Raw genomic sequence first — 15,521 nt, 5'->3', positions numbered from 1 at the left:
ATTCAACCATTTAATAATAATTACTAAATATTTAGAAAAGTAAAATTAATTTTGGTTATATTAACTGAACGTTGATGGAAATTATTTCACATTCAACGTTTGGTAGTTATTATACTAGACTCTTTTTTCAGTATAAACAAAATTCGTCTGGACAAAAGTCTCAACTTACGTATGACTTAAGGTCATCGAAAGCAGCAATCGTTTGCCTGTTAAGGAGAAAATCATTGAAATGTACATATTGTCCATGTTGCCGCTTCTAAAAGCTATTTGACGTAAAGAGAAACGCTTTTACAATATATTCATCTGAACACCTAGCAAATCTTCTGCGCGATACATGCTGGACAGACAGATACGCACTCTCTCTCTCTCTCTCTTCCTCTGTCTTTTTTTCGTTAAATTTGACTCATACGTGCACTCGCGCGCGGTCTCTTGCACAGTCGTGTTAAATTTCTAAGTCGTACGTCACGAACGCTAATGAAATTCTTTTACTGCATCGCGTTCCATACGACCATCTTAATCAACGCGGCTGTCGCCACGAAACGAAAAGAATTAGCATTTTAAATCACGCGCTCCGCGGGTGCTCGCCACCCCGCGCCTTCGCGGTACCGACTTCTTGTCCCTCACCTTCCCTTCCGACGGGCCCCTACATCTCATCCCAGTAATTCGTTTATTATTATCGAGGCGGATCGGAAGATTGATCGTCACTCCCCGATGTTTATAATTATTTCGAGCGATACCACGGCGCGTTATACGTCACCCCGGGATGAACGCGTCTCGCCCCGTCTTTGGTGGACACTCACCCACGTGGAACGGGCCCACCTACATATACCGTAACGCTCACGAGAATCCACGCACACTGACGTATTCGTATGCGCGAAAGGTAGAAAGCGATAGGTTCGACCTCGACGTTTTTTTTTTCTACCTGGACGGATAACTCCCTCTGCCCTCTCCCGGTACCCCCCTTTTTTTGAACCGCGCGACGGGATCATCAATCTGCGTCTCGCGGACTCCTTCGAGGATACGCCACGCGTTTGCCGCCGCGAAGATCGCTCAGGGTCCCTGATGATGTTTCTCTGATACGCCCGCATCAAGGTTCTCTCTTTCGTCTCCCCTTCCCGTCACATCCCGACAATTTCCACGACTCTTCCGCTTTATCGATGTATCACGGCATTGCGCGACATTCAGCAGACACGTCCGCGCTAATGAAGCCACGTCTCTTTGACGAGTAGCATTATTGTTCGTCGGGAGAAAGCATAGCGCGAGATCTTGGCATCGGACAGTTCTTTCATTGTGGCTTCAACGTGCCTCACCATGGTTTACGGTATTACGAGTTAGTCCGAGCGACCTTCGACACTGAATTCCGCGATGACTTCACTTGATTGTTACGCGTGAAAAATTTACCGTTAGCAGCTTCCCTCTTTTTAACAAAACAGTCCTTATTAAAGAAATAGAAAATTTTTCTATATCCAGTAAGAAGAAAAGCTGTTTCTTATCGATTTTAAAATTCCATGATCGACAGCGTTCGAAGCTGGTCGTAATTTCATTTAGTGGAGGGCTACATGAATGATTCATGATCATCGATATATTCTCATTTCTTTGTTAGTTGGTTAAAATCCTGTTTCAATTTAAAAGCAAAATTCTTCTAAAATTTATTTTTTTTTACTTCTACTTTTTAGTACTTTAGACAAAAAAAGTGCATAATACTTTCTATTCCAATAAATAATAAATAAAGGTATAAGTATTTAAAAAAATTTGATACTTTTAGTTACAATACAAACAGTTTTAAGCAAGATTCTCCTTTCATCTCGAATTTTTATATAGGAACATTGATTTGCATCAACCTCCACGAAGTTGATAACGACTTCATTGAATCAAAGTCAATATAGTTATTACTTTTTTCGAAGATTTAATACTCTTATTTCGTTCGCACGGAAAATTCCGGATTATATTCTAATTATAGGAAATCGCATTTTTTCCGACATCGATCCACCATTGTAACTCGTTCTCGCGCTATTAAGTCATTATAATCGCTTTTATCGAGGAATATTAGACTTCTGTAATCATCTTCAAAGAAGATTTATCGTCATTGAACTTTGATATGACTTATTATACGACACGAATGTGCATGCAAAAAGTTCACCTTTGTCTCCGTTGGAAAAATTTCTTCGTACTACTTTTGCGTCCCGCAACATACTTATATCTAACAAATGTTATACAATTTATCGCTTATTCGAATATTCAAATTTCTAAAAATCCATTTTCTAAAAAATTAGAACTTTTAGAAGACGAGTATCTATTTTTAAAATCTTACACTTTTTTCTTGAATAAAAGATTTGTTACAATTTTTAAAATTTTACAGTTTTTCCTTGAGTAAGATTATTTGTTATAATTCATAAGGGTTAAAATTTCTTTTTCTTATAAAATTTTATTTTTCTACTTTTTGAGAAACATTTGGCATTAACTTATTAAAAAACAATGACTATTCAAAAAAAGAAGTAATCAATATGAATATTTCATATATATTAAATATTTATATTTAATGTACATTTTATATTTATTATAACAACAAACAAAAATAAAATATATAATAATAAATAAGCAATGATAAAATTAAAAAATTGATATTTGTGTTATAGCACCATTTATGTCAAATTCCGACCGACTCTCATCCAATTTAAATCTTGATAATTAAAGATAGCGATAAACCTTCGCTAACAACGGTACAAAATACGGTGGCAACTATCGGGAATCGCGGCGCGGCGCATCAGCCTCGTGGCGAGTCTTTTAACGAGGAGAAACCATGGATCGATGTTGTTAATCCAGCGCGGCGGAGACGGTATCGTCTGATTGCAACTACGACGTCACGCGGACTGCTAAGGTACGAGCCAAGGCGAACGAGCACTGAGCGGTCGACTCGGACTCGGATAGATGGCTACGGTGGTTGGTAACGGTACCGAATCTGCATATATACCGTACCGTATACACGTTTACGCCGCGCGCACAGTCGGCGCTATCGGGGAACCGCATCATGCTAATTCGCATCCTCCGTCGGCCGTTGAGATTCTCTCGCGCGGATCGTCCCTCGGCAAGACCACGGGCGTCTCCTGGTTTCGCTCGCGAAACCTAGCCAGGTCGATACGCGTCTATTCCCATCTGTCCGGTTTTCTCCTTGTAGAATAACGTCGTTTCCGCGCGTTTAGACGCGTTTAGAGCGATGCTAAAAGCATGATTACAGTCCGTTGATTTCCAGAGGATAAGAATGTTAGATATTGATAACATAAAGTTAATGAAATGTATGGAATGTGTACGCCTACGAGTGAAAACGTGCACGTAAAACAAAGTATTAATGCATGTATATATATATATAAAATAAATCGTATATTATAGATACACATATATTGTATACATAGAAAGAACGATTTTGTTGAAGTGTCTAAAAATTTAGCTAAATACAGACCTGGAAATAATTTCATTCATCTTCCCATGTATAAAATAATTAAAAATTGGATCAAATATATTTTGTATTGATTAAAAATTTCGTTCACAAAGACAAAGATTATTCATTTGATCATTCATTTCATCAACTGTTATAAATGAAAAAGCCTATCTTTTTTATATTCTTTCTTACGTAAGTGCGCTAATAATTTTTTTTTATTTTATTAATCTTTTCTCATTTGTCGATTATTCGCTTTTCCATTCTTGCAAACGTTCATCCATGATTCTGCAAATGCATGCGCGATATGAGAACGATTTGGAGAAGGCGGGCCGAGATGTCGGCGAAGGGAACGAAAAGAAAAAGGAGTATAGTCGCGAGTCTCTGCCGATGAATCACTCTCGGTGATATCGGACGATCTGGACAAGCTCACCCGCATGCTCGGAACATGTTTATCTCCGGTTTCGCGTGTCAACTTCGCATCATTGTACGCGATTTCCCTCTCTTTCTCTCCCTTTCTAGCCTGATCGTCGATGCATCGATATCGCGGAAGTGCGACGCCGCTGTCCGGAGCATTAAATGGGACTTTCGTCGATCCCTCTGGAGGGGACGAGACGACAACGGACGGACTTCTCCCGTCTGGACCTCTCATGTGGCCCCTCTCGCGAAGAAAGGTGAAGAGCGGAAAAGGATGGGACCGAAACGACGACGGATGGAGAAGCGACGAGATGGAGAAGGAAGGAAAAGAGGAGAGCCCGTTCCTTCGTTAGAGCCGCGGGGCGGAGGTTGGCATCCAGGCGCTTCTCAGCGGGGCGCCGTTTCTTCGAGTCTCGGCTCTCTCGAGCAGGAGAATCTCGTACGTGAAAGACTCCCTTCCTCATCTTCTTCTTCTTCTTCTGCGTCGTCGTCTTCTTCTTCCTCTGCGACCGCTGCTTCTCGTCCGTTCTCCGTTTCGCTTTTAACGTGCCAGCCTCCCCTGGTCCCGCATCACTGCTAGCCTCGCGCGAGCTAGAGCGAGTGGTCTCTCTCTCTCTCTCTTGCTCTCTCCCTCTCCTTCTTTTTCTCTCTTTTTCTCTGAGTCGCTATCTCTTCCAAGAACACGAGCGCTGCGTCGCGCCTCATCGATGCGCCGCACATACGCCCACGTGTTGTTATGAGTCGCAATTTGCCGGGGTACGTCCTAGACGGTGTTCCCTTTTGGCTGCAGGGTTTGAGTGTGTTCTCAATGATTTCGTTCTCTCGGTTCCGCGTTCCGAAGATCGAGAGTCCTCCAGAATGTCGTCGAAGCTGCGGCGTCTTCTTAAGATCCGCGATAATTCCAGTCTCATATTATCGATATATTGTATTAATAGTTGAAAATTTGACACAAAAAGGAACACTTACAAACAAATTAAAGCACAGAAAAGATAGAACCAATGTACTATTTACTTGGAAAAAATATAGAAAGCTATCTCATGATACAATCTTTGCATTAACTTTATATTTTTTATAAATAATTTTATATTTTTAAAACAGGTAATTATTTCTAAATTTATTAATTTTACTTAGGATCTTTTTCTACGGTAAAGATAATTTTCTAATATACTTATCTCGCCTGTGCTTCGTATCCTTAATTGATATTTCTTTTATTATTAATAATTATCGTTACTATAACGTAGAATTATAAGTAATTATTGTTACTAATTAAACATTTCTAGGAAGAAGATAAGTTACGAAATTATTATTCTAAATTACTTGAAGAAATTTAACCTTGAGACGCTTCAAGTTTCCACGTGTATCCAACGAGCGCGCATTAAAATAATTCACATTATTCGCTTCAATACTCGACAAGTTGAGGCGCAGATTTGCGAAGGCTCGTCGGCAGCTCGTTCCGGTCGCCTCGTTTTCAGCATTGTCACGCGCACGCGTTGCCCCGTCATTTGCCAATTATCGCGAGTGAAAGCACACTCGAGTAACGCGAAGTAATTGCGTTACGCGGACAGATGAGCGCAATCGCGTACACTCGCACGGCGGACAATCGCGCAAGAACACGCGCGGTCGTTACTCAACGGAGTAATCGCGTCGTCGTCCACTACTACCTTCTTTCGCATGTATACGTGTGTGCAGTCCACGCGCGGAAAAAATACGCGGTCCGGTAATAATCGCGGTAATCGCGCCCGGAGAATGCGGCAGAGGTACGTTTATAAGGACATAACGGTTTACAGGACATCTCGCGTGGTCGCACAGTGAAAAGGCATTGTCGTCGCTCGCAATCGAGGCCCGTGTAGGAAATCACCGATCGATACCCGAAATCCCTTTAAAACGGAAGAACTAAGTTTAAATTATTTTGTCAAGTTTATGTAGATTGTATTATGCACGAATATACGAGATTTACATATATTAATTGCATAAATGTATAATATACGTCGTAATAATTTTAAGTGAAAGGGTATTATAAGAAGACATACAATTATTGTAATAATCATTATACTCCAGACCGCAATATTGAACTTCTATTCTGTGGAAAAAACATAATACGTAAATGCAGCGAAGTTACAAATTCTCTTAGAAACGCATGTGTTTCAGCAAAAAAAGGGATAACTAAATCCGTCGAAATAGCATGTCTAGAATTGCAGCGGACATTAACCTCAATGATACGATGATGATGGGGATAATGATGATGATGACGATAATAATGGTGATGCCGGTCGATGAACCGGTACGGCCGAGCGCACAGCTTTCGGCGAAATTTGTACGACTGCGATCGAATCACCGACACCGGCAGCGTGTCTCACGGGCGATTGTATTTGCGTGTACTCGAACGTGCCGTGTTATGGCACGTATACCATGGCGTGTATTTGCTTTTGCACAATATTTGCAGGCACTTGAGAGTATCGCCGTGAGAGACTCATCCGGGTTCCGGTACAGGTGTCATACAGCTCTCCGTAACCATTCGTATCGCCGGTGACTTCTTGGAAGTGGCTAGCACACGTAGCGAAGTAGTGTACGCGGTTAAACGAGCGCGTTACGTATCCCTAACTAAATCTCTGCTGCGAGGCACGAATTGCTCCAACGGTCTCTCGGTGAAACGGACCGTTAGCTACGCGGTGGTCGGCACGAGCGAAAGAAAAGGACCTCTGTTCGTTACGTCACGTCTGTCTGATGAGGATGATCGCCCTGAGCGACATAGAAATTCGCATTATAGACATACATGGCGCAACCCGTTCGTCAGATTTTTTTATCCTGCTCATCAGAAATGAATAAAAGTGCCCTTGATACTTAGGATATTCAAGGATGATTGTTGTTAATCTTTTACACGTGATCAAGGTTAACGATATATTCGTCGCTAAATTGCATGCGTCAGAGTCTTATCTTGCGTTGACGTTAATCATATGAAACATCGATACAATAATTTATATAAATACACTTATGGTGAATGGATAGGTATATGTATCTTTGAAAATGAGCTAGGTACGGTTTAGATAGGTAATATTTCAACCAAAGGATTGCGTACCGAAAAGTGAAAGAGCTTGGTTCTCTTTTATGCCGGAGTCGCGAACTCGATGACGCGTGACTGCATAGATAAATCTCATTGCGCAACAGGCTTATCAGACTCCCTGCGTACGTTGAAATTTTCCTACAAACCTCGAGACACTTTAAGGAAGGGATAGATGAAGGTCATACGTAAAACTAGGACAAGTTAAAGCGTTGGCTTTAACATTTAGTTTTAAAGCGAGATGTACAGGTGTAAATAATTCATGAAAATTACTTTAAAAGATTTGTAATTTGCATTTTTAAAGAGTAGAGAGAAATGTATTCGTTTAGACCTGGTTCCACCAATGTCTGCTTAACTTTAATCTCAGTTCAATTTATTCTTTATCTTTTTCTAATTCTAAGGAAAATTAGAAAAAGATAAACAGTTAAGTTGAAATTAAATAACCGCGTTTATATAAGAGGAATTTTATTTTTAGTCGAGAAAGAGGCTTGGTGTTTAATAATATGCAAATTTTTGTAAATATAATGCTTATTAACATTATTATTAAATTGACGATCAATCTAATTATAGATATTAATATTTAAGTTTTAATTTGTGATTGCATTTCAAGTCTGACAAATCGTATTGGCGTGTAGTTTATAAAACCGAAAAATATATTTGTAAAAATTTGCATATAAATATTATTGAGCACCAAGATCAGCTTCAATATAAAAAATAGGATTATTTCTTTTAATTGATTTATACTTTATATTATAAATTCTTATTTATAATTGTAAGAAGTAGAGTTGCATAGTTGATATATTTTACGTTTTTAAATCATTTTTCTCATTTTTCACGTGTAATATTTCAAGATGTTCGAATTCCACAAGCTCGATCAACTAACTTATTCGCCGTCTTGATTCGTCTCTCGCGCAGATCTCGGGACAAGATGACAAAGAGATTGTACCGTGTAACGTGAAAGTGAGATCAGCATCTTAGATAAAGACGAGTCTTCACATTATCAAGCGTTTCGACGCCTTCGTTTCTGTTTTTAGCTGTGCAAAGGGGGCGAGTGCCGCCGTCGCAACCCTCGCTGCCGGGTCTGCCGGGCCAGTTCGCCCTGACGAACGGGGACGCGGTCGCGTGTGCCAGCCTAAACGGACACTCTTACCTCTCGTCGTACATAAGCCTGCTGCTGAGGGCGGAGCCCTATCCGACCTCGAGATACGGCCAGTGCATGCAGCCCAACAACATCATGGGCATCGACAATATCTGCGAGCTCGCAGCGCGGCTGCTCTTCTCGGCGGTTGAGTGGGCCCGGAACATCCCGTTCTTCCCGGATCTTCAAGTGACGGACCAGGTGGCCCTGCTCAGGCTAGTGTGGAGCGAGCTGTTTGTCCTGAACGCGAGCCAGTGCTCAATGCCCCTCCACGTGGCACCGCTTCTAGCGGCGGCAGGCCTTCCCGCCTCGCCGATGGCAGCGGATCGCGTGGTCGCCTTCATGGATCACATCAGGATCTTCCAGGAGCAAGTGGAGAAACTCAAGGCGCTTCACGTCGACTCCGCAGAGTACAGCTGCCTCAAGGCCATCGTCCTCTTCACCACTGGTGAGTCTGCACTGAGAGAAATGTTTTGTACCAATAATCAAAGTTTTGTTATTGACACAAAAACTATTTGTTGATATATATGATCAATCAAACCGTTGGTTACCACGATAATATTAACCCTTACCGTACTAATATGGATAACTAGTGACCGAGCGATTCCTGTTCGTGCAAGTTTCTTTGAGTTTTTCGGTAATTATAAATTATACTATATTTTATTATTTCCCAAAATAAAGAGTCAATATTTATTCTAGAAAGTTGAAAGTATGTTGGTGAATTTTTAGAGATTTTTTTTATTATTTTGAAGAGATGAAAAAACGAAGATATTTGAAGTGACCCATGATGGTATGGATGAGGCACCAAATTGTAGATAGTATGGTAAGGGTTAATTTGTTGAATTTATTAACTAAACTGATCATTTAATGGTACAAAACTGTTTTGTATGATGTTTATAGATCTTTTGTAATTAGAAATAGAACATTTTATTACCGGAACAAAATGAATAATATATAAGTATCTCTCACTTTCTACAGAGTGATTATGTTTGGCGTTTTTGAATTTTCTTAGCTTAGCAAAAATATATATAGATTTAGAGCAATTGAGATTACTAATCGCTCTGAAAAAATATTGTAGTTACCATGATTGATCATGGTGTGGCGAGAACCAAGAAGTCCACGAGATTAGTCTCTAATCGTCTCGGCTTTATAGAGGTAGACGTTGAATTTCTCTCGAGAAGACACGCCATCTCTGATAGCTCCGCGAAACACTCCTTGTTCTACCATAGTGGATTATTTTGTTGATATTACTAAAAGAATACTTATTTTGTAATGGCAACCAAATTTTACATTGGTATTTACAAAACGTGAGTAACCGAATAAATTTGTACTGTTAAATAAAAAAATTTTGTTCGTCTTACAAAAAAATATTGTATTTTGTAATTTTAACAAAGTAATCTAATGATAATTGGCCATTTGTGAATAATTCTTTTTTTTTGTTATCAATACTATATCTTTTCTCTCAGTATGAGATAATTTTATTCAACCACTCTGTACTCTGATTTAAGTTGGAGTATATTTTATAAATGTTTTTCCTTCTATTTTGACGATAAAAATATATGGTGATAAATTGTGATTTATTCATAATTGAAATGAAACGTGCTTCTAAATCCACGAGTTTTGTTAACCTTTAGATTTAAAAATCTTACAGTTTTTCCTCTCCTTAAGTAAGAAGATTTACTATAATTTATTTTATTGTATATATCCTTATTTCAAAACATGGCATTTCAACATCACTATAGCGGTTTTCCCAATCTGTAAAGGTTAAAAAGTCTAGTTTCGTATTCACTAAAAATTACGCCACTAAAAGTTTTTTTTTCAAGCTTTGTCAAGTAGTTCTTTGTTGTTGAAGAAAAAAGACTCACTGCATAAGTACTATCCCATGAAATATTATTTAGACATCACGAGCGCGCGATGACAGATTTGTCATGAATTCCCTTTGAAAAACGTGCTGGGAGAACCAGAAAGCCATCCTGCTTCGCGTTTTTGCGTCTCGTAGCACGAGCCAAGAGTCTTCACGACGTATTCCCTACGTTACAACGATACTTTGGTCGTCGTCTGTATTACCCGCGCCTGCCTGCCTGTCCCGCCTATAATCGTCATGACGATGCTATCTCGAAGACGCTCGTTGTCACGTAGCCGCGATTCTCGACGGGCCTAGAGAGGCTAGCAGCGCACCGAGAGGGACAATGCTCTTTCTCTTCCTCCGATCGTGAAGCCTCATGGTTCCTGTACCACGTACCGGGTGGCAGGAGAGCGTGCGCCGGAAGAACTCTCCGAGCATAAGCGGAATGGTTCTCTCCATCTCGCTCTCTATGTCTCTCCAGAGAAGATGTACGTCCTCTCTCCCTCTCTCGACGTTGTCCGTTGCTCGCTGACCGCGGGCTGCGTCTAATCGACGTGGCGGAGATATTATCGCCGCCGGTACGCCTGCGACTGTCATCCAGCGGCGCGATCCCCGTCGGGACCAGGAGACGACGGCGACGGGATGACGACAATTCACTGACGTAACAATGTGTAACGCCGCGGCGGTGTACGTACCGTACCTTCGTTGTGTCGCGATCGTCATCGAGCCGTTGAGACAATGCGTTTCTCCACTTCCCTCTGTCCGTCTCCCGCCGCAACGTGTTCTCGCTCCCCGAAGCCAATCTCTAGTCCCGGTATCTATCTCCTGCCTTTCCCTCTATCTCTCTCCCTCTTTCGGCGCATCCGATGACAACCGCATCCTGTCCGAACGAGCGCTCGCGCGAGCTATCTCCCGGCCCATCTGCTCCTTTCTCCAGGAGGAACCACCACCATCGTATACGCAACACGTACACCGAGAGGATTTCGGACCGGGCGATCCTCTTCTGCCGGTGTGTTCTCTCGTTGGATACGTGCACGCACGTTCGCACGCACACATCTCGCGACCGGGCGGTAGATTTCAGTCAGGGGGGGTCGACGAGGACGATGAGAAGAACGACGGCGGCGGCGGCGGCGGCGGCGGCGACCACGACGATGGCCCATGCTAAAGCATCTCGCCGTAGATACGAGACGGGGGGCTATTTATTTCCGTGCTATATGGGCACGCTTAGCTTAGCTTAGCTTATGCTAATGTCCCCATTCTCGGGGAACTTCCCCTCCTTCTTTTTGCCTCGCTCGACTTTTTCTACTCTTTTTGCGCCCAGACGCGATCGCTGGACCTCTAGTTGTTTTCTTCCTCGCCTCGTATCCTTCCTATATGGGTGAGCCTTTCTTCCTTCTTCTCCCTTACGACTTAACGTTTAAAGCTTAAACGTGCAGCTCAGCTTATATACAATCCTTTTTAAATGTAATTATATTTTTATGACCGTAGAGTGTGTGTTTGTGTGTGTTTGATGAATAAATCAGAAAAAGATTCCTTGACTAATTTAAGATCCGAATCATTAAAAAGAATAATATATTATATATAAAGATAGAATATGAATGTAAAGTTTTGATCAATTTTCTTATTTATATTAAATTTTAAATAAAAGTGTTGTTAAAGTAAAACTCTCGACTAGAAATTAATTAATGTTTTATTAATTGTTTATAATTTAATATATACATATATATATATATTTTTTTTTATCATTTGTAATTTCTAACGCGATACTAAAATTTTGTTTCTTTACTCACAATCATAAATATTTTAAAATGTCATAAAGCCTATTTCAAAAAGATTTTAAATCTCAGATTTGTGTGTATGAGAGTATTTCGAACATTTACTTTTTAATTTATTGATAATAAGAATACACATATAGGTTGAGAATAAATACTGCTTAATAAATTTCCGGTAACACATCTCATAATAAGTGTTGATAATGCCAACCGACTCGAGATAAGCTTATTATTTATCACAGTTAAGGGGTTAAAGGATCACTATTGTGAAGGTTAAAAAGCGAATGGGCTAGGACATCGTTTCGTTCAATTTAACATAATGGAAGGCAAAAGCGTGGAAACGGTTTGTAACCCACGGTCGTGAATGAATTCGTTTGAAATGAAAAGCAGAATGAATGTTCGCACGTACCGTAGCACGTTATTACGCTAATCGAGGTGTGTCACTTTAGCGAAACGCAGAAATAAATGAATGCGAAATGCATTATTAATTGCACCGAGGCTGGTATGCCGTTTTAAGATTTCATTTCGAGATAATAAACGGTTGCCGCTCAAATTTTTGCTTCGTTTGCCCTATAAATAGGAGCGTTTGATAATTAGCGTTTGATACTTGATGTAATCGTGAGAAACATCTAGCATCGCGACAACGATTATCTCAACTGGTCTAATATGCAAATTGCTATTACCAGAAAACGTACGTCATAATGTCTTGTGTTAAGCTGTTTAAATCATCTTGCAACTTCTCGCTTTCCAATAACTGGATTGGTTTTGTTGCACACAAGAACTACGAATTACGAGAAAACCGATTGATTAATATTCAACGATTATAATAAAACTGAATGTAATTCCACAGGGATTCTTCGTTAGCATATATTTCTATTTATTAATTTATTACTCGTACAATTGTATTTGCAATTTTGTAACTGTGTGTGTGCGTGCTTATGATTATTTCTTATTTGTTAAACAAACAATTTATAATGAGAAAGTATGAGAAACTCTCCAGCTTCTTAACGTAAATTAAAATATTTATTTACGAGACTGAACTATAAAAGTAATGTCAATCAAGTCTAATCACGATAATAGCTGAAACAAACTCGTGCCTTTCCGTGTATTCCAGTATCTATCGTATTTTAATACATGTGTTTAGTGTTGCTTCGGAAGACTCCGAGCGATTACGGTACGTTACGTGTCGCGTGTAATTGACGTGAAATTAGCGTGTCCGGCGGCGCGAACGCGGATAAATTTCTTTCCGCTTCCTTTCTCTCTCTTTCTCCTACATCGCGGGGATTCCTCTCCGCCCGCGAGATGGAAGGTTGTGACTTTTTTCGTACACCCCGTGGCCGTTGGACCACGTGTCTAATTGTTCGGATAAAACGGCGGAACGAGGGCACGGTGCATAAAGTACGTTTAGCTCGCTAAGATTGGCCGCCTCTCAACTTTCTCCGGTGTTGTGTATGCACGAGATATTACATACCCGGTGGTCCAAAACGTTTGAGCGCGCTGCCGCTTGAATAATCGTCGTCCGAGATCATTACGTCCTCGACGTCGATACATCGGCCGTAATTATACGGGAAAAGGAGCTCGCCCACACCACGATGGCTCTCTCTTACCTAGAGAGACCTTTAATTGCAAGAACAACCGGCGCTGCCATTTATCCCGCGGTCAGTAATGTTTCCCCGGAATATCGCGATTAATTTCGAGCTATTTCGCATCCCGTTGCGAAATCGGGTGTGAAGAGAGGCTGATGCTGATATTTTTCTGGTTAAGAAAAATATTAGCTGATTTATTTCTTCATAAAAAAAAAAAAAGAATTCCCCTATACAAAATATATAATTTTAATTAATTGTAATAAATAGCTCCCCAGAAGAAATGATATATTCTTCTCTACCGATTTCACCAGGTGAAATTCGAGGCGCAAGTTCTCTCGTGTCTCCGCGCCCTTAATTCGCGAAAAGAAAAACGTGAGGCTCGAAGCGCGAATCATTATCAGCCGTTTCGCTTCCCGAGATTAGGATGGTCCGATCTGTTCCGAAATCCAAGCTTCGCTACCTTGGATAAGATCGGCCGCATTATCTCGGCGTGCGCCGCGCCGAGCCACCCCGTAGAGGCGGGCATGTAAATGCGCGCAGCGCAGATATATTTATGCGAGAGAGGGTATTACCGGAGTCCGGCGCGAGCGAGTGTGCGGTACCTACGTGTATCTTGATGGGAAACACTCCCACGATTATGTGGCATGCAATGCAATTCCCTCTGCCTTGCCCAACAGCCAGCAACCATCGCGCGAGCGAGCCTGACGAGTGGACGGGCGTGTTGCTGCTACGCTGCCGTTGCATTTCTGCGCGCGCGGATGCCACCGGTATTTAACGATCTAATTAAGAACGTAAGCCCAACGAGGGACAATCGACATCGGCCCCTAAGAGATAGAAAGAGAGAGAGAGAGATGTAGATCTCGCGGCATCTCTGCGGCGCCCCGACTACTTCCGGCTACCTACGCATTGACTTTTTAAAACGCTTGTTCGACGCTGGATGTTACATCTCGTTGATGCTAATGAACGGGAAGAAAAGTTGGACAATTGGATGGAAAAATAATTATTAATGAGCGGGTATTTTAGTATTGATATTTATTTAAACGAGAATTTACAATTTTTACTTGTGATTCAAATATCTTGAATATCTTTTTAGGATTTATGTAAATTATATTTATTAAAATCTCATTATCCATAATTTCTTCATTGATAAAAGAAAGAATCAACATTTTTGACCGAATTTTTTGTAAACATTACATTGAGAGAAAAATGTTTGGTATTTGTAACTATAATTACATATCACTATAATTATGATTATTACTGCTATAATAATAGTAACAGTAACTATGTATATAGTTGGCAACCTAAAATGACTATATATATATATAATTATAGTTGTTATAACCATAAAAATGATTCAAGTGACTATAATTTTATAAAAAATATATGATTGGTCCAAAATATAACTATAAAATTATAGTCACTTGAATCATTTTTATGGTAATTTCAACTATTTTATGGTTATAACAACTATAATTATATAGTCATTTTAGGTTGCCAACTATATACATTTGTTGGTAGAACTATATACATAGTTACTGTTACTATTATTATAGCAGTAATATTCATAATTATAGTGATATGTAATTATAGTTACAAATACCAAACATTTTTCTCTCAGTGTACTTATCTCTTTTATATTTCTCGTTATAAAATAATCTCTTTTGAGCGCTTTAAAGTAATGAATTATTTATTTTTATGATATATTTATAAATATCTAACAAGATATCTAATAAGATATTATTGTAAATTACTATTTACGCTCTAATGCTTTGTGTGTGAATAAATACATTTTAATAAAATATACTTTAAGTAATTACGTTAAAATTTAAATAAATCGGTAAAAACCGGAGAATGGCTTCAAGAAGTATTAGGAAATCGAACGAGATGAATGCGAACCGTTGTAGCCGTGAGGCTCTCGAGCACCGCGTGCCGGTATGTTTAATAAAATATTGCCACATCATTAATGTAGGCATTGCGTGAGGCCGTACGGTCACTCTTCTTTTTTTCAATTTCCTACCGCCGTCGATGACTCGGTACATTCGGACAGGGCACCCTCTATTCGAGCCTAGATACGAGACTGACGTAACGATTGGTACACACCCACACCTGTCAGCCGCCATTGACAAGGACTGTCAATAGTAATTACACCTTAATTTCATCACGCAAATATCTCGATTCGATGTTCCTCTTTCCTCGTGATCTTTTACCGCATTCTTCGGTTGATCGATAAACGTTTTGAGATTATTGCATATATTTTCTCGTCAGAAACAG

The 15,521-nt window shown here is 40.2% G+C and overlaps 1 protein-coding gene across 1 annotated transcript in view; it reads left to right on the top strand.

The window, feature by feature from the left end:
• The window catches only part of svp (COUP transcription factor 2), a gene marked incomplete at its 5' end in the record, with an annotated part of 135,192 nt that overhangs the window by 56,558 nt on the left and 63,113 nt on the right, over positions 1–15,521 (top strand). Inside the window, one exon of the mRNA XM_018510211.1 lies at positions 7,943–8,494. Coding sequence (XP_018365713.1) covers positions 7,943–8,494 — 552 coding nt within the window. The remainder of the gene's footprint in view (positions 1–7,942; positions 8,495–15,521) is intronic.

Source organism: Trachymyrmex cornetzi, unplaced genomic scaffold (assembly GCF_001594075.2).
Source record: "Trachymyrmex cornetzi isolate Tcor2-1 unplaced genomic scaffold, Tcor1.1 scaffold11, whole genome shotgun sequence".
Lineage (NCBI taxonomy): Eukaryota > Metazoa > Arthropoda > Insecta > Hymenoptera > Formicidae > Trachymyrmex > Trachymyrmex cornetzi.
The sequence above is the reverse complement of the archived record's forward strand: the minus strand, read 5'-3'. Positions and strand labels throughout refer to the sequence as shown.